Source organism: Colias eurytheme, chromosome 18, assembly GCF_061535395.1.
Source record: "Colias eurytheme isolate Ceu_HAF_F1 chromosome 18, ilColEury1 Martin Lab GWU primary, whole genome shotgun sequence".
NCBI lineage: Eukaryota > Metazoa > Arthropoda > Insecta > Lepidoptera > Pieridae > Colias > Colias eurytheme.
Genome location: NC_142997.1, coordinates 9246264 through 9270046, shown reverse-complemented (window position 1 = coordinate 9270046; position 23783 = coordinate 9246264). Strand labels below are relative to the sequence as shown.

The window sequence follows — 23783 nt, the reverse complement described above, 5'->3', positions numbered from 1 at the left end:
TGTGCTCTTGTATTTTAGGACCAAGTTGATTTCTCAATTTTACTATTTTATAATATTTACCCAAACCATCCAGTAGCTATGCCGATTTTTATTTATGGAAAATAATAACTTCCGTTGACATTTATCTGTTAATGTTATCTCTAGAGCCTACCATCTTACGTGGTCACTGGCCAATTTACATTTAACATGCGCCCGCGCACCTTGTGTTTTGCACCTGCATACGAATCCGCCATTTTATTTTTATAATTGTCTTTGATGCATTGCTAATTCAATAATTAATCAGAGGTTGAAATTAAAATAAATTTTGCATCTTTTTGTAAAAGACTTATTATTAAGTAGGTAATTATGAAATGAAAATGAAAAATGAAAAATATTTATTTGGACCCACATTATTATGTTTTTCTGCAAAATTATCTAAAACTTACAGCAAAAAAATAGTTCAATTTTATACAAAAACTAAAGATGATGAAGAGTAGGTATGAATGAAGAGTTATTCAAAATATGTTACTTGTGAAATACTTAGGAGGTTGCAACACCTCAAAACCTCTTTGATCAATTTACATAATGGAATACCGGGACGAAAAGCACTGTTATAACCGTAGTTCTGCTCACGGGACGATATGCAATGTAACCTTAGTTCTGCTCATATAAACTTCACCTTATTTAGGTATACTTGTTAAAAGATATTCAAACACACGCAATATTCGTTAATCAGTAAGCTAAACCTGTACCTAAAATTGCAATACCACAGTAAAACTATCCAATTTATCAGTTATTACAATCAAATAAATGACATGGGCGTACACGGTTATGAATAAACAGCTTTTTTATCAGCCCATGAACACCAATTACAAAAGGTACCGCCCTTTATTGACAAATTAATGTTCACTGAACGCGCCCTAACACCAATATGGCCGACTTTGACATTTACCGTATGTTATTGTATCCATAGACTATATTTATACTAGATCTTCAACATGAACTTACCGCCTTTTTTGGTCTCCTTACATTTGTGTTTAATGAAACAGATGCGTAGTAATTGTATTTTTGTACGCGAATAATTCATTATTTTCAATTTCAATTTCGAATTCAATTATGGTAGGTAGGTAGGATGTGTACACGTAAATTAATATACTGCTTAAAATGCAATAACGGGCATGTAAAAATAATAATTAATTTCTATATTGCCATGTAACTTTACTTATTGCTATATAAATTCTTGTATTCATTCAAACAATTTCCGACCTCTCATTATTTAGGTAAAAACATTGGCGAAAAGCAAAAAAATTAAACTGTTTTAAATTAGGATGGTACTTGGTATCTCACGACGACATCTAAGCCAAAGGATCAGCAGTAAATTACAAGCAAACTGGAGCGTTGCATCGCATTGTATGCAGATCAACCTTACAAAGCGTCTCCGCCATGATTTGCATCAACTTTCGGCTTCAGAAAGCAAATAATCTCGACCTAATTATAAACACATTGTTTTTATTTACAAACCTTCTATAATATCAGCAAATTACATACCTACTACCTACATCTAGACCAGTTTTTATAACTAAAATGATATACTACCTCCTTTAGGACAGGTGGTAGATATTTATGTTACCTGTGCCATAATTTCAATGATAGAAACAATGGGGAATCGGAAGCTGCCATTGTTCAAACTACAATGGCGCGTCTCATTACTCAACAGCTCGTTAACGTCGCGACCGCCGCAAAACACTAACTTTATCAGTCCCTCACGTCAAATATCTACCGATCTCGAACTATATCTCAGGACACAATGTGAAAATAAGAAAAAAACGCACCAGAACGTTCCCCAGAAGCCAGATGCGTATCGCGCGCCCAAAAAGCAAAATTCGACGATGATATGACGTTTGCGCGTTCCTTTTTCGAAATGCCCGCGAATTGTCAACTGTGGCATAGACAAAGAACGCATTTGAATGCGTCCAAATTTGAATATAAAGGTCGGCAATCGCGTGTCGCCGCCATACATCAAGCTGAGGCTTTAAGTCTTTCGAGCGCTTTTCGGACACAAATAAGCGTCTGAAATTCGACGGGCGCATAATTCGATTTAGTCAAGATTACAGAATATATTATATCATTTATGAACATTTTAAACAAAAGCTATAATATTGAAATCTGCCAGCTTATGTAAAAATAGAACTGAAGTTTATGTTATGAATTGAAAAAATAACATTAACGCGTAGGTTTAAATAAATTTTCTTCATATATGTACCTACCTATAGTCATAGAAAATGATGCACTAAACCTAGCTCTCATACCTTCTACCTCATGCGTGCTGTCAACAGTTATGTAAATTAACTAAAGAGGTAGAAGGTAATTTAGAATATTTATAGCGTGTAAACGTCGATATTAAAGCGGTCTCACCCACGACACAGTCCGAAACGACCATATTTCACTGGTCCACAATTACAACCATTAAACAGGACGCAACTCTTTGATAGTTATTTCTTTTTTTTTTCAAACCGAACTTATTAGGAGTCTGTGGCGTTAATGATGACAGATGATCCTGGCTTAATGTTGATGTTCCTACTCCGGAGTTAACCCGATCTTTTAGTTATTAAAAATAAAAATTATGGTTCGGGATTTTTTTAATTACATGAATGGTATGGCAATTGAATGATATTTAAATTATTGTTATTATTTAATAAACTATGCATTTGATGTTTTTTTCCCAATTAATAGGCTTTAGATAGCTTATGTTAATTTAAAGTGAATCGATTTTAAAGCACCATGATGGGATATTCGTCGAATATTGAATACCTATTCAAAAAATAAACCATATAAAACGATACAATGCTATTAACATTTGAATCTCTCGTTTTACTTTAAATTAATGATTTAACTAATTGAATACCTACGCAACAAGAAAATGAAATAAAATGTACACCGTGAAGTAAACTAATTATATTTATCTATTAGCAGGAATACAAAAGTCACAGACAAATGGACGAAGATCGAATCAAACGAAATTTGAATAGAAACTAACGGAAACGTTGTTTTTACCGCGCTTTAATTTAATTTTGGAACGTATGTCCGGCCCCCGTCGCTTTACAAATGGCGTCGATACATCATTGCGATGATATCTCTTTCAAGTTACGGAGCCCGACACGGCCAGCGAATTAATTGTGTATCTAAAAAGGAAAAACGAAGTTTAAATTAGATATTACATAAATTTGATTCCGGCTTGCATGGTAGGTACCTACATTATTTGAAACGACTCTAATTTTGCTCATAAGTCATATTCTCTTTATGTTTCTTGACCATGCCATGATATTATGTATTATAATCACGGATTATAATGAACACAAAAATACTGCTTTAAAAATGCTAAAGTCAATGCAATGTAATGTGTAGGAATAGAAATAGTGATTCCTTATATCTAATGGGGTTAATAAGGTGTTAATTAAATAATGTGAAATTAATACGTAACAACTTTACAAGACGTGTGATTGATAACACAAATATGAATGTTATTATTATTCAATCCGTAAGTTATCCCTTCTAAACTGGAAGCTGAAGACTTATTTATTGACTAGCTGCACCCCGCGGTATCACCCGCGCGCGTGAATGAGTTTTTCCTTTAAATCCTAGAGTGCCTGTGAGAATATCGGTATAATAAATAGCTTAAGTTACTCCTTACAGCTATCTGTCGGTGAAAGTCCTGTTAATATCGGTCCAGCCGTTCCTGAGATAATAGCCGGAACAAATAGACAGACAGATAAAAATTTTAAAAATTATTATTTTGTTAATTATAACGTGTTTACACTGTACATATTAATGTACAGTGTAAACATCCATATGCAATTTAGTAAACATAGGTTATTTCAACATTAATAACACACTCCAATTTTATTGTTGGAATAGATGAAATAACTCGAGAAATGTAACGCCTACGGGTTCTTAGGTAAATGGTAATAAGAAGATATATGCTTTTTGTTAATAGTAGGAGTAAACTTTCTTTGCATTAATTATATTTTATGTCTCTTTGTTAACGCAAATAAGTAAAATTAATAACCAGAAATTCTTTATAATATATAAACAAAATGAATTAACAAATATATTATATTATTCTTACCCATATTTACTTTCTAAATTGTTTCTGAACGTATCTGTCAAACTACAATGACAGTATGTCCTGACAGTGACAGATGTCAATGTGCAGTTATCACAAACGTCAAAACAAAGTCCTCCGAGTATCGAAGCGCGAACTCGACTTGCATACTAATACCTCCCCACCAGCCACCAGCTTTCACCATGGTACTTACAGGTCATAGACTATATACTTAGTTACAGGTTTGCTTAATTACGCGATGTTTACCGCGGAGCTCTGACGCGTCTAACATAACTGTACATTCGACAGGGCACAGCTATGTTCGCGCGAGTGACGTTCTATCCAACACTTTTGTACAATGTTTTAATGGAAAAGGTGACCAGTAGACGGTGGTACGATAGGATGGACGACACAGTGATCCTGGGAGCTCTACCGTTTCAGGGAATGACCAAACAGGTAGCCTATTTCGTATGCTAGGTTAACTTTGGAAACCTACTTTTGGACTACATTACTTAGATTGTTCTAACTGTTTTATTGACTCTGAATTAATTTAAACTTTAAATCAATGAACATGTATTGATGCTGCATCATTTTTATGTCATAACATTGACTTGTAGTTCAAATAACTTAATTTTTAGTGGACTGAACTAAGCATCTTATATTTTTATTTCTGTATTAATTTTTTTTTGCAGTTAATAGAAGAAGAAAACATAAAAGGAGTGGTATCAATGAATGAGACTTATGAACTGAAAATATTCTCCAATGATGCAGAGGTATGTATTCATTTTTAAATATTAATATGATTAGAAAAAAGAAAGTTGTCACACTATGTAAAAGTAAATAAGTTCCACCATGTTACTACATGTGTAACAATAATTTAAATAAATGTGTGCTTTCAGAAATTGATAAGATATTTTCGGTGAGGAAACTAACCAAGAAGGATAGTTCGATTAATTATTTAAAAAAAATGAAAAAATGTTGTGTGGTTTTATGAAACCACGGCAAAAGTGAAACTGTTCGAACGGTTCCGAACACTGCTTTGTGTAGCGCATGTCGCGTGACGGTCGGCTGCCGAGTAGGTATACCTACTCGGCAGCCGCGATACACGCGACATGCGCTACACAGACCAAAAAGTTTGAGACGATGTAATATAAAAGTTTCACTTTAAAAAACTATAAAAATGTAAAAAATTCTGACAATTATTATTTGTTGCGATTTCGTCGACTGCTTCAACAAGGCTTCAACTATATTGCGTTGAAATAATATTATAACGTTAAAATTGAAACGGAGCCCCTGACTCATTCAGTTGAACCAACCTAAATTGCGTTTTGAAGATTACCCAGCAACCACATAACTTGTATATTAACCAAAAATATATACAGAATTATGACTTGAAGTTATATTAATTATTTAAATTGTCACTATCCAAATATAAGTACTTTATAAAGGCATTTGCTTTTGCATTGATCGAACTAGAACTATAAGTAATAATAACATCGTAATTTGAATTTGGTTAATAACTCAGGCCCCGGAATCACAGACACAATAGAAAATGTATTGTGTCGTGGACCAATCGGGCTGTTCGGGCTCAATGGGTTAATGGATAAAAAGGCTTGGAATAAAAAACAAAAAACAGGCGGATTCAAATGAAAACTTAAAAAGGAGTACACTGATTATTTCACTGATTATTAATAACTAGCAATGCCCTGCGGTTTTACCCGCATAGATAGCGATATCGTGACAGTGAAAAGTCTACTATAGGTTTAATTTTTAATCACATGAAAATCACCTTTACCCCGTCCCGCACTACGGCCTGCTCATTGTATTGAACAGTATACCTACTATTTTCTGTAGATTGACACTTTTAAAAATTCGTTATATCTTATGAATGGAATATCCATTTTTTTTCATTTAAAAAGTATTTTGCTGGTATTGAAACAGTCTATAATAAAACATCATTTAATGGGATAAGGATTAATATATGTGTATGGATAACATGGTTTGATTACTGTCGGCACTTCTATTTACTTTGAAAACGTTAAACAGTTTTCTTTTTTACAAAGTAATTACAACAGTTAGCATTGTTATGAAATTTTAATTACAGATTGTAATTTTAAAAGCTATATATTAATTATTAACTGTATTGAAGTCGCAAAAAGGCCATTTGTTTATTCATGTGCTTATAACTGACTTAATTAATGATGTAATACGATAATTATTATAATGCTTTATAAATTGCCTTCATTATTGCCATGCGCAAGATGCAATGACATATGTTCGTCATTATGGTTGGCCTGGTTCTATTTATTACATTTACATGTAATCCAAAATGGATGGAAATTAATTCAACTGCTGCTTCCCGGATGGATATATTCAATCGAATGAAAAAAATCAGGCTTGCAGCATGCACAAATTTTGAAAATTCGGGCAGATAAAATAGATGAGATTGTATGTGCGGGGATTGCTAATCCTGAAACCGATCCAGACCGACATTATCTTGTAATGAATATGATTCATGGACCGTGTGCAAAACTTAGTTTAATGAAATAATTTTTCTCTGACACGTGTATGGAGTAAGTAATTAAGTATCTAATTATTGTTTTTTTTTATTCTATTTACCTATACCTATGTGTTATTCATCGAAATAAAATGCTGTTATATACAGGGTGTAATCGTTAAGTGTGCACAGGCGACCGTAATTATTACAGATATAAGAAAAAACTTTAAACTGATATAGAAAGTACTTAACCTAATGAGTAAAATGGCCATAATAAATTTATAAAAATAAAACGAAAAATATCTAAAAAATTAACTTAAAACCCTCCCATACATTTAGTATGAGATACAAATATGTATCCCATGTACATTTAATATGAAAGATTTTAGCTTTTTCTTTCTTTTTTTGGTTTTCTGCTTTAATTACTTCGCAAATTTGAAGGGAAGTTCATTTAGAAACTAAATAGAGCTCCTTATTGTATTGCACAATGAGGACATCACTTCGAAAATCTGCTATGAATACAAAATGTATGGGAAATAAAATGTATGGGAGCGTTTAAAGTAACATTTTTGGATATTTCTCGTTTTATTTTTAAAAATTTATTATGGCCATTTTACTCATTAGGTTATGTACTTTCGATATCAGTTTAAAGTTTTTTGATATCTGCAATAGTTACGGAATAATCGATTGTACCCTGTGTAAAGTTTTATTTTGTATCATTGTCCATTCATCAAAGCCTAAATTAGTTCCAAGCCCAATAGCCCAAAGGTAACACGACATTTAGTTTCTGTGATGTGCACGACATTCATTGACTGGGCGGTACGAAGTTCGCCGGGCCAGCTAGTATCAAATAAAGAGTAAGATGTAGCCATAGCTCAGAAACTACTGAACTAATATTGGTCAAATTGTACACACCGTTTATGAATTTTCTTCCAACTTGAGGCATTATTTTGTTCTATATAAGAAAAGCTAATTATCCTGGTTTTTCTACAGTAATAATACTAGCAGGAGCCCTCGACTTCCCTCGCATGTTATCCGGATAAAAAGAAACCTATGTGCTTATCCAGACCAATTTTGCATATCTCTGTAACAAATTTCATACAGATCGGATGAGCTGTTTTTGAATAGTTTCGTAGAACAGTAACAAACATTCCCATTTATTATTTTGAATAGGATAGTAGGATTATGTTAATTAATTAAATATTATTTGGTAATTGTTCTGTAAAGCCACGTCGCCTCACGACTCCCATATCACGATAGAAACACGCGACGAAGTTATTGCATTTCAAATTTTATAACCGCTGTTATTATGTTGATAAGAAAAAATTGTAAAATAGTTTTTTTTTTTCGAATTTTTTGTAAAATTTATTCCATCAGATTCAAGTTATCATAAATGTAAATATGTTTGCAATTTTGTTGTATGTTGCAATGTCGCCTTCATAATTTAATTTGCTCATCAATTTAAATCGAGTTAAAATCTATCTCAGTGCCATATTTCATCAGTTGTTTTGCTAGAAAGAGTAACAAACGTTCTTAACCCTCAAACTCTTGCGTTTACAGTACATGTAGTATAAATGTAAAAAAACGGTTTTATTGGCATACTAGCTGGCCCGGCGAACTTCGTACCGCCCAGTCAATGAATGTCGTGTTACCTTTGGGCTATTGGGCTTGGAACTAATTTAGGCTTTGATGAATGGAATACAATGCTACAAAATAAATATAGATATATATGATGAAGGTTGCCTGGCAGAGATGGCTTTGAGCCATAAGGCCGCCGTTTGTACATTTTAAATGGTTTTGTTTTATGTACTTTCATTGTAATATTTTGTACAATAAAGAGTAAATAAATAAATAAAATAAATAAATATATAACGACATTTTATTTCGATGAATAACACATAGTTATAGGTGATAAGAATAAAAAAAAACAATAATTAGATACTTAATTACTTAATCTTACACGTGCCAGAGAAAAATTATTGAATTAAAATACGTTTTGCAGCCTGGGATGCACTCGGATTAACTCTTTTCATTCTTTATCATCGTATTCTAAAAGGGAATATTCTAAAAGCGAATCGTTATACATTTTTTTGGCACTGTGGCGTTATGGCATTATTGTCAACTACTCCTATTTATATAAAACAAGCAAACCGGGCGAACTCCGTTTCGCCACCAGAGACACCTTTTCTTTGCTATAAACCTCACGGCGCCCGAGACCTTTCTAATGAATGCAAAACCGTGGAAATCGGTCGGTGCGTACCTACTGCGTTCTGGAGTTATAGCGTCAGGAAGGAAAACCCGACTTATTTTTATATAGATATATATAGTAGATAAACTACTTAAGTTACACACCTATCTATATCATCATTTAAGAACATCTAAAATTATCCCAATTGTCATTCTAATAATCTATTGTAAAGTTCAACACGAGTTTTTGTAATGTTAATTCGAATATTTTTCAAATTTGCATCAGTATAATATGTCTTATCCTGACTCCCATCTTGTTATGATGTTACTAGAATAATCCTTGCACGATATTTATGTCAATGATACTTAGTCTTCTACGGCATTGCTTATATTCGAACTGTTTTGGTTTCTTTATGTTTTAAAACGGTTGCGCCGCGACCGTTATATTGAAATTCATGTTTAGACCTAGGCTTCAAACTATCTAGATATTTAGACAACCTAGCAAGCTAAACGTCAAAGTCGTTGCTTTAGAAAAATAAAAGAACATTTTGTCACACCCCGGACACTCCATACAAAATGATCGTTTTGACAGTCACACTGTAGAGACTGCAAATGTGTGTGTTAACGCTTTATGGTTGGCACATTTGTGACTAGCGTAAAAAAAAATTCGCTTTTTTCTGATGAAATACATCCGTAAACAGCACAATATCTAACCATTTTCTACGAAAAACGATAATCACAAATCCAAAATAATAAAATTACTTTAAGTCAATTTTATTAATGTTGTCAATCTTCGTTGCGTATCGTCCTTGCAGAAAAATATGGCCCATTTTATGTCTGATCGCGAGGGGGTGAGGTAAGTTTAATTTTGGCGGGAGGCGGAGAGTGTCCGTTCTGTAGCGTTTAGCTACTATTATGTATTCTGTGATTTTGTGATAAAAAAAAATTAACTGACCGTTAGATGATCTCAATCCGTAGCTAGCTCAAAAATACTAGTTTTTATTTTTAATACCTACTTATATAGATTATTTATTTTTATAGAAATGGCGGGAACACGGCGTCGAATTTTTGCAGCTAGCAACAACTGATATATTTGAAGCTCCGGATCAAGAGAAATTGTTCGAGGGTGTCCGTTTTATTAATAGGTAAGTTTAACAGATTATAATTTTTGAAGTGGAACTATCATATCATGGAGTAAGGCGACAATTTTGTCAATTATTGCCAAAGAAGTTTCACTTCTGACACGTGTGCTCGGCACACACGCTCTTCTTTTTTGTTTAGAATTTTCTTTGTGTTCGATGCATTTCTTATCCGTTTCACTGATTGAATTTTTTAAGACCAAGGAAATAGTAGTCCTTTTAATAACTAATAAAATATATAATCCTACTATACATACGCAAAAATTATTAATGAATCCTGCTTCATAATCCAATTTATACTGTTCCTATTCCTTTACTTATTATTTATTAAAGTTTCTTGCCTATTCTTCTCCGTAGATACTTCTTTCCGAATCGGTGGTAAATGTTAAACGTATGTAATGACGATTCAAAATTGCTTCTAGAAGAAGTCTAATTGAAAAAATTATATAGTTTTGTTAACAATAACAACACATTGCAGATTCCTTCCTCTAAACAGTAAGCTCCAAGGGCTAGAAGATAAAGGGCGGCAACCGAACTGTGGTACTGTGTATGTTCACTGTAAAGCGGGTAGGACGAGAAGTGCCACACTCGTGGGATGTTACCTTATGATGGTGAGTGTTGCTATTACACAGTATATATTAAACAGTACATACAATATACATAAATTAATAGATTATTATAATTCAACAATAAAAGGAGAACATGTGTTTGCATTTCATGCTTGGAATTGGAAGTTGTTATTGTTATTGTGAATCAGTTTGTTTTCTAAAGATTTATCTACAGAAGTCTACACAGAAATAAAAAAGTTTTCGCGATTATGTGTACCTGTAAAAAAATAAAACTATAGTTAATATAAAATGGACTGGTAAAATCAGCCTATATAATGTTGTATACGATTTAAATTCTATTGAATTATACTTATCTGATCATGATTAACTAAATTTCAGCGAAACGGCTGGACACCAAAAGAGGCGGTTGAGTACATGAGATCGAGACGGCCACACATACTTCTACACACAAAGCAGTGGCAGGCGCTAGACATCTTCCACAGAAACCATTGCTCTAAATCCTGCTAGTTAGCAAAATATAGATTAAATAACCAATATAGATATACTTCGTGAATGTGAAAAAATTGAGATAAAAAATTTAACAAAAAATATTTAATGAATATGTTTACCATCTCTGACAAAGTTACATGAGTAATTTTTATTAGATTTTTTTGCAATTTTGAATATGCGTAGAATGAAATATATGAGATACTTATCTGAAAATAAACAATATTTAATTTATTGTTAGTTACTTATTTATTAAATGTAAAAAAAATAAAAATACAATGCGTATTTTTAGAGGTATATTTGCGAATAACACGGGTCAGCATTAAAAACGTTTTTATGTAAAGATGCAGTTTATCTTTTCATTTTAACTAAGTATTGAAGGTTATAAATTTTTCTTTTTGCTGTACACACAAAATACAAAGATAATAAATTTTTATATAGATTTTTTATTAGGTTACTGTAGTAATACTATCGCAATAAACTTGCATTTATACCACAAATACCTATATTTAAAATATAATTTCATCTAATAATTATATTTTTATAGTTCAAGAGTATTGGCGTAGGTAGAATAAATTATATCATAAAACGTGAGTTGTTAAATTGAATATTATGATTGCTATTGACATGTAAATAAATGTTATTTTAAACATATTGAGTTTTTTATTTTACGTGACTTTTTTCCTAATATAGGTACTAAATCCTTATGAAGGCAAGCAATCTTATAAAATATAACTCTCATGTTGTCTACCTTGGCACCGATGCTAAATAAACATATACTAGCAAAGGTTTTATTAGATACTTGAGGTCAAATGAATTATGGATTAAATACAGCACTGAATACATAAAAAAAAGGCCTGTGGCACTCGGGGACTGCCGCGGTAAAGCTATTGCATGCTATGCCTTCAAGCCACACCTCCGTGCCCGTCGGAGGTGGGAGCGTGTGGTTTTTTCGTTACGGAATTTCTGGATTCGGTCCCCGCGCTATAGCAGCTATGCAATAGCTTAACATAAAAATATGTCAATCCCATTATGGAGAAACTATTACTTTCCAGAATTTGATCCTTATTAATTTATTAGAGGCATACATCTGTTCTGTGGGCACCATCAATTGATATAATGGTATTTTTTTATTGATGGCAATGGTTACCATTTACTAAAAATGTTTAAGACGAGGCTCCCTAACATCATTTCTGGCACTGAGAGACGGTACTAGACGCTAATACAGCCGCTAATAATAAAGTTGAATATCGCGTGCGCTCTTTGATCGCGTTCGAGCTCGAAAAGTAAGTCTCAATTCTTATTTCGTTTATAACTAAATTAATAATTGATCTAGAGAAGAAACATCTTGGCATTCGATAGTAAACTCTATTTTCTTACTGTTAACATTTATTTTAAACATAAAGTCCTTAAAAAAGGCATAATTTTTGAATAAAAAACGAATCGAGCGAAAATGTTACAATTACGTAACTGTCTTGTACATCGAAAGAAAAAGACCCAATAAATCATATACTAAAGTTTCATTTTGATTGTATGTGTGCCTGTTTCAGAATATGCAAATTCACATAAAATTTAGGCAGCCTCCCCTTAATGTCCTGGAGAAAATATCTAGACTTACACTTCGCCATAACACGGCATATTCAATATTTAATTAGGGAACCAAAGAAACAATATTCAACTATTAACATATTTATTACACTATCAATAAATTAAAACAAGATACATACGGCATGCTTAATCCATTTTAAAATGAATAATACCAAAAAATACTGTCGCACATTCAATTTTCATCATTTTATAACAAACGAAATCTATTTTATTAATTTTGCGTTAAGTACTGTAATTTTACAGACCGTTTAGATCACAATAAGGCGAAAACAAATCTCAAAACTTTCATTGAACTAATCATTTTACACTTCAGACGTTGGTCAATTTAAAGGCAATTTTTATAGTCAATACATAAGAACTAAAAATGTATCGTTGGGATAATAAATGAACTACACATTTGTACTATATTTAAATACAAGATGACTGCAATAAAACTAAAAAATTTACTTATTCTCAGTCAAAATGTGACAGCTGCAGCACCAGGGGGTTATTGCCATGTTGTCTTATAGCAGTATTATTTTCAATGTGGGAAAAAGACGGCGCTATCAACCTATATTCCACACTGGAAGCAATACTGCTTTAAGACATCGGTACATGCACAACACAAAGTTGCCATTGTAGAAAATCAACCAACATCCAAGTTATGGTTTTACGCGCTTTGCTTAGCTTTAACCGCCCAGAATTGTTTGACCGCGTTGACGAGACCAACATCATTGCTGATGAGGTAGAAAAGACCTCCGAGGGTCGCGATAGAGATAATATAAACTAGAGCTATCGCAATTTTGGGGATAAGTGGTCCGAACATGGATGCGCGCACGTAGTCAACGGCGATTGCCTCCAGACCCCTGGAATGACACAAATATATGTGAGAAATATGCTTAAAAGTCCTATCCTGCCCAATAAAAACAATGTCTAATTTGTAACTTAGCAACACTTTAAACTAAGAAAGTAATACACATAAACATAGTTAAATATACATGACACTGAGATCCAATATTTCCAAAATGTAAACACGGTAGTATAGTATTAGTAGTACAGTATATTGGAATAAAACAACCTCCGTCGTAATGGTCCGTGTAAACTACGCAAAACTAGTTCCAAGTTCTATGATAAATACTACTTTTACAAATAATACAATAGGAGTAACATATATTAAATACGCATTTTCTTTGTGTACACTTTGTGACTCTATGAAGATATTTTCCCAAGATTTATTATCACGTTATATGTATTTATGTCTTATACTACATTATATAAGGCTACACTACTTATTTTCTTCTGCTGTTCATTATTTAAAATAACAATGAATATATAACACAATTTCTACTACAATTCACTTATCAAACGAACCGCAGGCTTTCGCATATTGCGCCAAATACGCCAAAAAGCCCTGCACAGGCCGATATCATTGAAGATCAGGTAGAAAAGACCGCCCAGTTGGAGTACGGTAAGGAAGTAGACCACACCCATCGCTACTTTGGGGATCATGAGACCGAATAGCAAGACTCGTACGTACTCTACCACCATGGCTTCGAGACCCCTGGGTTAGGATTACAATGATATAAGTAAAAAGATGTAGGTTATTAGCGCTCCAGAGTAGCAAATCGCTCAAAATGTGGCAAAAAAAAAACAACAGAAGTAAAATGTTACCAATTATTTTTAATTTATTTTTTCCACTAAACTTATATTTGAATCATGCCAACTAAAAAATAAAAATAAATAAAAAAAATTTAATTCATTAAAAATGTCCTGTCCAGGATTTTCCCAGTCAACCCATTTTTAATACATTTTTTAATAGACTAAATTAATTATAAAATTGGTCTCATTCTATTATCACGCCGTTGAATTTCGCCTTATGTTCGGATCTTAGACCACTATGTACACCTCTTTACTTGTAATATCATTACGGGATTAAAGGAAGTGAACCAAAATAGGATGGGAATATGTTAGGAATACAGTTTCCCTTTTCAATGTGCTAAAGTTAAAATTTCATTGCACTTATGTTAATTTTTTTCATACAAAATTTTATCTATAATGTAAATACAACATATAGAGAACTGATCAAAAACAAATGATATCAAAAGTTTATGTGGTTTTGTTTCCTTTTTTTTTAATAATGTGGTTTTTATCATACTATTTGTATAATATTGATGTGCCGTTATAAATATGTAGCATAATTTTTTAATACAACATTTGTAAAATACTTTTAATCTATACTAATATTATAAAGAGGAAAGGTTTGTATGTATGTATGTATGTATGTATGGTTTTCACGCATAAACTACTGGACCAATTTTGATGAAATTTGGCACAGATAATCTTTAGACCCTGAGAAAGAACATAGGCTACCTTTTATTGCGAAATATGTACCTGGGCGATGCCGGGGCGGACCGCTAGTGATTAAATAAACTCACCAAAAGCTATGGGCCGTTATAAGAATAGCCAGTGCGGAGTCGAAAATCTTATTAGGCATCATCAGGCAAATCGGGATTAGGGGCACCAGTGCTGCAGACGTCACTTTCTCAATCACCCACATTTTTGAGTGGTCGTGAGCTTTTTCCTCCGAAAGACGCGCCGGCGACGTCTTGAATTGTCTTACCTGTAATAATAATGGTGGTTATAATTTAACATTACTACATAGCATATAGCAAAGTCGCTTCCCACGTCTGTCCTAATATATGTATGTATGTATGCTTAGATCTTTAAAACGACACAACAGATTTTGACACAGATTTTTTAAATAGATAGAGTGAATGAAGAGGAAGGTTTTAGTTAGACAAAGCAGGCGATGTCGCCGGCTGAAAGCAAGAATATAATATATATTTATATTATGATACATACATATTCAGATACACACAATCTCATCTTATCTCATTTTTTTCTACATTTCTTTATAAATCCCTGCTGCAATATGTTATATGACCAATCCTATTATCGTAATCCTAATTTAAATTAGGTATGTTATAATTACGTAACTCAGGAAATAAAACAGGACTTTTATTTTGTTGCCTAGTTTCGATTTTTTTGTATATAGCAGATTTTGGGTAATAAAGAGTTTACTGTAAGTAATTATGTTTAAATTTTCACCAAACGATTTCACAAATACATTTATTGAAACTGCTAAATGTCTATATATAATGAGTATCGCTAAGTCTCGGTTTAACTACTTAAAACAAAATTTTAACTTTCCTTTAATATTTCCTCTTTATTTATGAACTTGCTTTGCGCCCATGGCTTCACCCGCGTTTTCAACAATTTCCGGGATAAAACCTATCTTATGTGTTAATCCAAGTTACCCTCTATATGTATGCTAAATTTCATTGTAATTGGTTCAGTAGTATTTGCGTGAAAGAGTAACAAACATACACACATCCCCACAAACTTTCATGTTTATAATATTAGTAGGGAGCAGGATTAAATTATTTCCTCAACAAATATGTGTGTATCAATGATTCATAATCAATAGTCACTAACTAATGGTAACTTTATGATATAATAATTTGATATTTAATAAATGTTTTTAGTTTTGCGTTAAATGTAATATAAATTGTTAAAAATGGTGTAAAAGCTACTTCTATTTGCCCATAAGATTTTCTTTTAACATTAGTTATAGGAACAGAAATTAAAACTACAGAATAGTGAATACTTACAGCATTTAAAATGCTACCATCAGGTTTGAGCAGTGAATTCTGCAGTGCCAATACACTTGGCGTCATCCCTTGTGTTACGGCTGGCTTCAGGGCTTGTTGCGTGGATAGCCTCATAATGTGCTGCGAAAACATTCGACTGCTGCATGCTGAAATAGATAAAACAAAACTATTTAATCAAAATGTCATAACAGATGGTCAATGTTGAAATGTAATTTTAGTAATGTGTTACATGTTATTGTTATCATAATGTATTTCTTTCTGTGTTGCGACTATTTAAAAGCGCATATAAAATAGATCTGGTTGAATAAATGATTTGGTTACAAGGTTAGGTTATAAGTTACCAACAAATATTATGGTTTTGAATCGTAACTACTACTTATTATCCGACACTATGAAATGGCTATGTATGGCTATTTTGTATACCTTATCAATGCATGCATGAACAAATGATAATATTAATGAAAGTACCCTATTGATCCAGAACAATAACAATTATTATGTAATATAAAAAATGCATAACTCCAACTTTTCCACTCACCTGGCGCACGGAGAAATACTGATAATGCCATTATGAGGTTATCGGATATTGCAACCTATAAATTAGATTTAAATAATATTATAACAAAAAGGTGCTGTAAAATGGAAATTCGAAATTCACAAAAATCGAGTCGTAACACGAAAACAGTTTAGCAATATTGTCAAATGCCAAAGCCCAATTGCCAAATGCCAAGTGATGTGACGTTGAATTGACAATTGAAAGCATAATCTCTACGATAATCTCCCTAAAGTGATGCAGCACCACCACAGATCACCACAGAATACGAAACACACTGAAAAATTATTATATAGGTACCTGATGATGAAATTAATTGTCCTACGCTGAAAATTTAAATGAAAATCTAATTATAACAAAAATAAATGGTTTAAAAGAAATTTTATTCAATATTGATACATTTTATTGTATAGCAATTTTAGTTGCTGGTAAAAGTGCATATTATTTGGTAACACTGAGCAATGACAATTCAATATTCATTTTGTGTTTTGTGTGCAGTGTTGGTTGTTTTCAAGAAATAAGTAATTTATCCAGTAAACATTAAACTTATTTTATAACAAAACTCTCAATGGCGACTACATTAGAAGATAAATCTATTTGGGACGATGGAGAGGAAGCGCTCAGCGAGGAAGTATTACGAATGCCAACAGATGAAATTATCAGCCGGACTCGATTATTGGACAATGAAATTAAAATCATGAAGAGCGAAGTTATGAGGATTTCACACGAACTGCAGGCACAAAATGACAAAATTAAAGAGAATACAGAGAAGATAAAAGTGAACAAGACACTGCCATACCTCGTATCAAATGTGATTGAACTTTTGGATGTAGACCCACAAGAGGAGGAAGAAGACGGTGCTGTAGTGGACCTGGACTCACAGAGGAAGGGTAAATGCGCAGTAATCAAGACTTCAACACGTCAGACATACTTTCTGCCAGTCATAGGTTTGGTAGATGCTGATAAATTGAAGCCAGGAGATTTGGTTGGTGTGAACAAAGATTCATACCTGATTTTGGAGACACTGCCAGCTGAATATGACGCGAGAGTGAAGGCTATGGAGGTGGATGAGAGACCAACTGAACAATATTCAGATATTGGAGGGTTGGACAAACAAATACAGGTTTTTATTCCTTTTTTTTCATTTTGTTTTATTTGAGAGTTGTATTCGATAATTTCTCTATTAGAAATGTAGGTAAATAATTTTTTATTACATATATAGATATGTTTCTATTATTTATAGAAATACAGTGATTTTAATCTTTCTTTCAGGAACTCATTGAAGCAGTGGTACTCCCAATGACGCACAAGGAAAAGTTTGTGAACCTCGGCATCCATCCACCCAAAGGTGTGCTGCTGTACGGTCCCCCTGGTACCGGCAAGACCCTGCTGGCGAGGGCCTGTGCAGCGCAGACCAAGTCCACCTTCTTGAAGCTCGCTGGTCCTCAGTTGGTGCAGATGTTTATTGGTGAGAAATTTTAATTACTTACAACATGTGGCGACTCTGTGATAATATGAAAAAAGTAGCGTTTGTATGACAATAGTCAATAAATTATCACATTCAGAATCAAGGCTAATTTCTTTCTGTGTGATTTATGTTTATATCAGCTGCATTTGTTGTGAGTGAAAAGTTTTATAACAAAGTTTACTAGCCTTACAACCATGACACCTAATAAGGTCACAAATCAAGACATATTTATGTAGGCTGAGTTTCAAGCAAACTTAACAAAATGAGAGCTCACTTCTCACTGTTATTTGCCACACAATATTTTTACGAATATGTGATATCTAGTTTGTATACAATATAGATTGAGCAAAACATCTATTATTATCTGCTAACAACATTATTCACAATCTCAGGTGATGGTGCAAAGCTCGTCCGCGACGCCTTCGCCCTCGCAAAGGAAAAGGCTCCCGCTATCATCTTCATTGACGAATTAGATGCTATCGGTACCAAGAGATTCGACTCAGAAAAGGCTGGTGACCGTGAAGTGCAGAGAACCATGTTGGAACTGCTGAATCAGCTTGATGGGTTCAGTTCCACTGCTGATATTAAGGTATTAAATTATAGATATTAGCTTACTAATTTACAATAAAAAATAAAATACAATTTTAGTAACAAAACAGACAATGTTAAACAAAGTAATAGTTTGAACAAATAATTAAAATTATACACAATAAGAAAATTTTACTTCTTGCATTATTATAATTAAATCTTCCTTACAGAATTTCTATACATAAAATCTATCACGGCAACAAATTCTGTAACAGCAGAAGTATTTTAATTTCACATTTTAATCTCAAACATATCCATTATAAAGCCAACAAGTTAAATAGATATTTTTTTATTTTCAGGTAATCGCCGCCACAAACAGAGTAGACATTTTGGATCCGGCCCTGCTGCGTTCTGGTCGTCTTGACAGAAAGATTGAGTTCCCACATCCCAATGAAGAGGCAAGAGCGAGAATCATGCAAATTCACTCACGGTATGTTGCTTTTAAATTAAACTACATGCAAGTAATAAACCTCTTAAACATGTTATTAATTGGTAGAAGAATATCAGCTTGCTGTATACTTAATACTTACGCACAACATTTTTAAGCTATTGCATAGCTTCTATCGCGGGCGCGGGCTTGAGCGCGGGGACCGAATCCAGAAATTTAGTAACGAAAAACCTCACGCTCCCCACTCCGACGGGCGCGGAGGTGTGGCTTGAAGGCATAGCATGCAATAGCTTTACCGCGGCAGTCCCCGAGTGCCACACGTCTTTTTTTTAAATTTATTTAATGTTTCTATATTTCGAAAATTGATGATTTGCTCTATATTATATATCATATTTGTAATTTTTATATTGCTCTCAATAATAAGACAACAGCTACAACATATCTTAATTCTTTTATTGAAGTATGTATATGTTAAATTGATGGTTCACTTAAATTGCACAATCGGAAAATTTACATTTATGTAATGTTTTGAATAATTTCAGTAAAATGAATGTATCACCCGACGTTAACTTCGAAGAGTTATCTCGTTCAACCGATGACTTCAACGGAGCCCAGTGCAAGGCAGTGTGCGTAGAAGCCGGTATGATTGCGCTCCGTCGTTCCGCCACTGCAGTCACTCATGAGGACTTTATGGACGCCATCTTGGAAGTACAGGCTAAGAAAAAGGCCAATCTCAGCTATTATGCTTAGTTTTTAACACATGTAATGGTTAAATAAATATTAATAGTGATATATTTTGTTCTTATTGTATCCTAAACCGACATAAAAAATAAACATAAAATCTTGTACAAACAAAATCATCGATAAAGTTATTGGCTTCACGACCTAGAAATTCGTCACAATGGTTCAGAATATACTAAATTCAATCACTATATACAACAGAATTTCTTAGGAGCATCAGGGAGCACCTTATATTAAAAATTATTTCATAAATACCCGCAACTTATACATGGAATTAACAGCATGTTAGATTGTTGATACCCAACAGCAACAATTTAAGTCAGTTATCGTGGGGTATAAATTTCATAAACCAGCTATGCCGGTGACTTGTTCACGCGTGTGTGAATTAAACAAACATGTTGCTGAGATATTCCTCTATACCTATGTAATAAAAACGTTTTATCGAAATCCATCCAGTAATTTTTATGGTGTGAACCAGTAAAAAGACAGTCTAGTCTTACTATTTACGTGCTATTTACCTACATGTATATTGTATAGATAATTATAGCATTTTTACAACTTAAAGTTTAAACAAAGCGTAGATCTTACAAATAAAACCTTAACATTACTAGTGAAGTCTTAATCCCATTTATATCCTGAATTAATTGATATTTGATTTTTAATTTTTATTTATTTTCATATTATAAAGTATGTAGACTAACCTTTAAAATTTTCATGCATATGCAGCCTTATAAAAACAGCTGATTGACCTGTCATAAAAATTGCGTTCACTAATTCACCAAAGTTACAGCTGATTAAATTTATTTACAATTTATTATTACAAACCTCGTATTTTTTCATAGGGGTCATTTTGAATACTGAACTGAAAGTGAAAATATTATTTGTTTCATAATTAAATTGGTTAAAAATTATAAAACTCAATAAAGCGTTTGATCGCATCCATAAAGTTTCTCGACGCGCGTGTGCTAAATTTGAAACATGAAATTATGATGGATCTATCAAAATTTTAGTTGATATATTTTTGTAAAAAATAGTGTTAATAAACCAAAAAAAATCAGAAATGTAAAATCGTTAGTGTATATTTTATGTTGGCCCGCTTATCACCGGCCGAGAAAATTTGCCAGTAAACGTAAGTAACCTATGTAAAATTTTATATTTGACAAGATTATTGTTTAAACATCTGATTTACCGCATAACGATATTGATTTTTGAATGTTCAACAGTATGCGGCGAAATGCTTTTCGTATAAAACCGTAGCTAATATGACTCGCTTGATATAATTAAATCTATTCAAATATACTTAGTTTAGTTTTTACTGTATATTTATTTGAGATCGTATTTTGTTTATATTTAATTATATATTTATAGCGGGTATATGGAAAATTTATATTATACATATTTTAATGTATTATGGATATGTATTTATGTATTTTATTTGTCTCTCAAAAGTCCACCATGGATCCAGAAGACGAAATCGAGCTACAATATAAGGTACCTGATGATTTTCCCAAAATACACACAAAATGCAACAGCAACCGTCCACACACCAGGTTATTTTTAAAGAGAAATAATTTACGATTTTACTCATCACTCAAATTGAATTCCAAAGGGGTTTGTTTTTTGTTATACACTGAGGAATTTTTTTATCCAAATTAATAGAAAACTGAAAAAAAAAACATTGATTCTCTTTATTCTCATATTGTATAGCTTTGGGATTCAAACCCATTTATTTTACTTTTCTCACCCTTACCTCCAAGTTACATTATGACTGCAGAAGGCACGCTAATTTTCAACTATAGATGTTCACTACTTTGAATATCAAAATCTTCCACTCCATCATTGACTTATAAAGCTTTATCATCTGCTAATATTTAAAAAAATACATATTAAAACTTAAAATATTAGATTTCAATTATTTACATTATTATCTAGTGAAGCGTAGAATCCAATGTTAAGCCAGTCTTTGCTGCTCCAAACTGAGAAGTAAACTTCTCCAAGGCAAATAAGATATTCTAGTGTGTACTGAACTCTGAAATAGTTGTATAGTTCTGTATCATAAAGAAATTTTATCCACATCCTTTGCTTCTTGCTGGTTTGACCTGTCAAAACAAAATAATAAAGAATTTGATAACATAGTTTTGCATAAAAGTATAAATCTTATTAGATTCTGTTAGCCCTTTAAGTGTATTATGCTGGGCACTCACATAAACGGAAAAGAAAGGCAAAAATTTTTACTGAAAATCTTTACCACACTTTTATTAGCTTGTTGAATGTTTATAGGTTTGCATTTAACTCCTTCAGACTCGATTTCGTACTACTTGAAACGGATTTATTTTCATTATAGGAACTGCTACTCCCATTACCTAATTTTTTTTTGTCATGACCTCTTATTCCCAGTTAGTTTGCGCCGTGAATTGAACTGCCTGGCAAATTCATATTATGATTGCAATAACCAGCCATAAAGCAGTGGTGGCTCAGTGGTGAGACCTCGGACTTCAAATCGATAAGTCCGAGGTTCGCACCAGGCGAGGCGAGCGCGCAGGAAATAAATAGATTTTTCAATTTATCTGTGCATGTTGTAACATCACCACTGCTCGAACGGTGAAGGAAAACATCGTGAGGAAACCTACATGTCGAAGAATTAAAAAGTTGTACGACATGTGTCATCCGCCAACACGCACTTGGCCAGCGTGGTGGATTATGGCCTGTACCCCTCATAGGAGGCCCGTGTCCCAGCAGTGGGAACGTATATGTGCTGATGATGGATGATGGAACCAGCCATGGTTAATTATGATATTTGCACCACCAGAGATCAAACTCGCGACTTCAACCAACATGACGTCATATTACTCATAACACCATTCAACATAACTTCATATTACTTGCTCTGTGATAACTTCAGTCATCATGTACGTGCGTTAGAGTGCGGTCGTGCGTGCGTGGATTTATTACGAGCGGAAGGCAATAATAAATTGTTTTGTGTTATGTGAATGTTAGCGATAAATTGTAACAATGGGAAAGGTGTTTTTGTGAGTATTTTTAAAGTAATATTAAGTATTATAATAGACGTGATGAATTAATTGTAAATTTTTAAAAGAATATTTATTTTTACGTGTATGAGATCGAAATTGTAGTTAAGGTCAGGTGGGGTAAGAGGAACATATTTCATTTTCAGTAAAATATTTTGACTGCTAGGAACAACATTTATAGCTTTTTAAGATGTTTGAAACACACAGAACTTACCTTTATGTATTAGCTTCCCGTAGGCTAAATGTAATTACTCTAATAACAGTTCTTACGAAGATATTGACATTAATGTCAAGATTGAGTAATCGTTCCTCTTCCCCCTTACAAGGGGTAAGAGGGACAGTCATTGTATTTCCTAAGATTGGAGTTTGAATTAAAATATTCGTTGCTAAATGTTCGTTAATTTGTAGATAGAATGTCTTTGATCAATATTAGATCTTAATGTCGATGAAATAAGGTATAATTTGGAATAAAAAACAAGAATACATCAATTCGGGGTAAGAGGGACATACAGGTTCGATCAGGGGTGGCAAACTAAAAAGAAGTCGACTAGTTATAATTCTATTTTTATTTAATCATACATAGTAATGGTAAACAGTCTGTCCCTAACTAGTTTTCCTAGTTAGTTACTCTTTAAAAATAACAATGGCACTATGTGATGAGATCAATATTGCGAATCAGTATTTTAATTCATCTATTAAGAACCTTCTCCTTTTTAAGAAGTCAGTTAAAAATATAAATTATCTTCTTGATCCAAAAGAAATTCTTTGGAATTTCTGGAATTTTGAGACAGGCGAACTT

The 23783-nt window shown here is 32.9% G+C and overlaps 4 protein-coding genes across 4 annotated transcripts in view; 3 read left to right on the top strand and 1 right to left on the bottom strand.

The window, feature by feature from the left end:
• Nucleotides 1-4196: 4196 nt before the first annotated feature.
• On the top strand, nt 4197-11063 carry PTPMT1 (protein tyrosine phosphatase, mitochondrial 1). The gene is made up of 6 exons (XM_090112346.1): nt 4197-4287; nt 4391-4537; nt 4774-4854; nt 9807-9910; nt 10383-10515; nt 10852-11063. The coding sequence occupies exons 1-6, from the start codon at nt 4285-4287 to the stop codon at nt 10978-10980; spliced, it is 597 nt and encodes a 198-aa protein (XP_089968472.1). The 5' UTR covers nt 4197-4284; the 3' UTR covers nt 10981-11063.
• A 1569-nt stretch (nt 11064-12632) lies between these two features.
• On the bottom strand, nt 12633-16944 carry SdhD (succinate dehydrogenase, subunit D). The gene is made up of 4 exons (XM_090112639.1): nt 16756-16944; nt 16218-16363; nt 14982-15166; nt 12633-13412 (listed from the first exon to the last, which is right to left on the bottom strand). Exons 1-4 carry the CDS (start codon nt 16784-16786, stop codon nt 13217-13219), a joined length of 558 nt encoding a protein of 185 aa, XP_089968765.1. The 5' UTR covers nt 16787-16944; the 3' UTR covers nt 12633-13216.
• Nucleotides 16945-17229: 285 nt separating this feature from the next.
• Rpt5 (26S proteasome regulatory subunit Rpt5) lies at nt 17230-20000 on the top strand. Its single transcript, XM_090112477.1, has 5 exons — nt 17230-17893; nt 18043-18238; nt 18631-18827; nt 19126-19256; nt 19757-20000. Exons 1-5 carry the CDS (start codon nt 17339-17341, stop codon nt 19962-19964), a joined length of 1287 nt encoding a protein of 428 aa, XP_089968603.1. The 5' UTR covers nt 17230-17338; the 3' UTR covers nt 19965-20000.
• Nucleotides 20001-22838: 2838 nt separating this feature from the next.
• The window catches only part of TTLL5 (Tubulin tyrosine ligase-like 5), a 33499-nt gene continuing 32554 nt past the window's right edge, over nt 22839-23783 (top strand). The window contains exon 1 of the mRNA XM_090112323.1: nt 22839-22984. Coding sequence (XP_089968449.1) covers nt 22968-22984 — 17 coding nt within the window. The 5' untranslated portion in view covers nt 22839-22967. The remainder of the gene's footprint in view (nt 22985-23783) is intronic.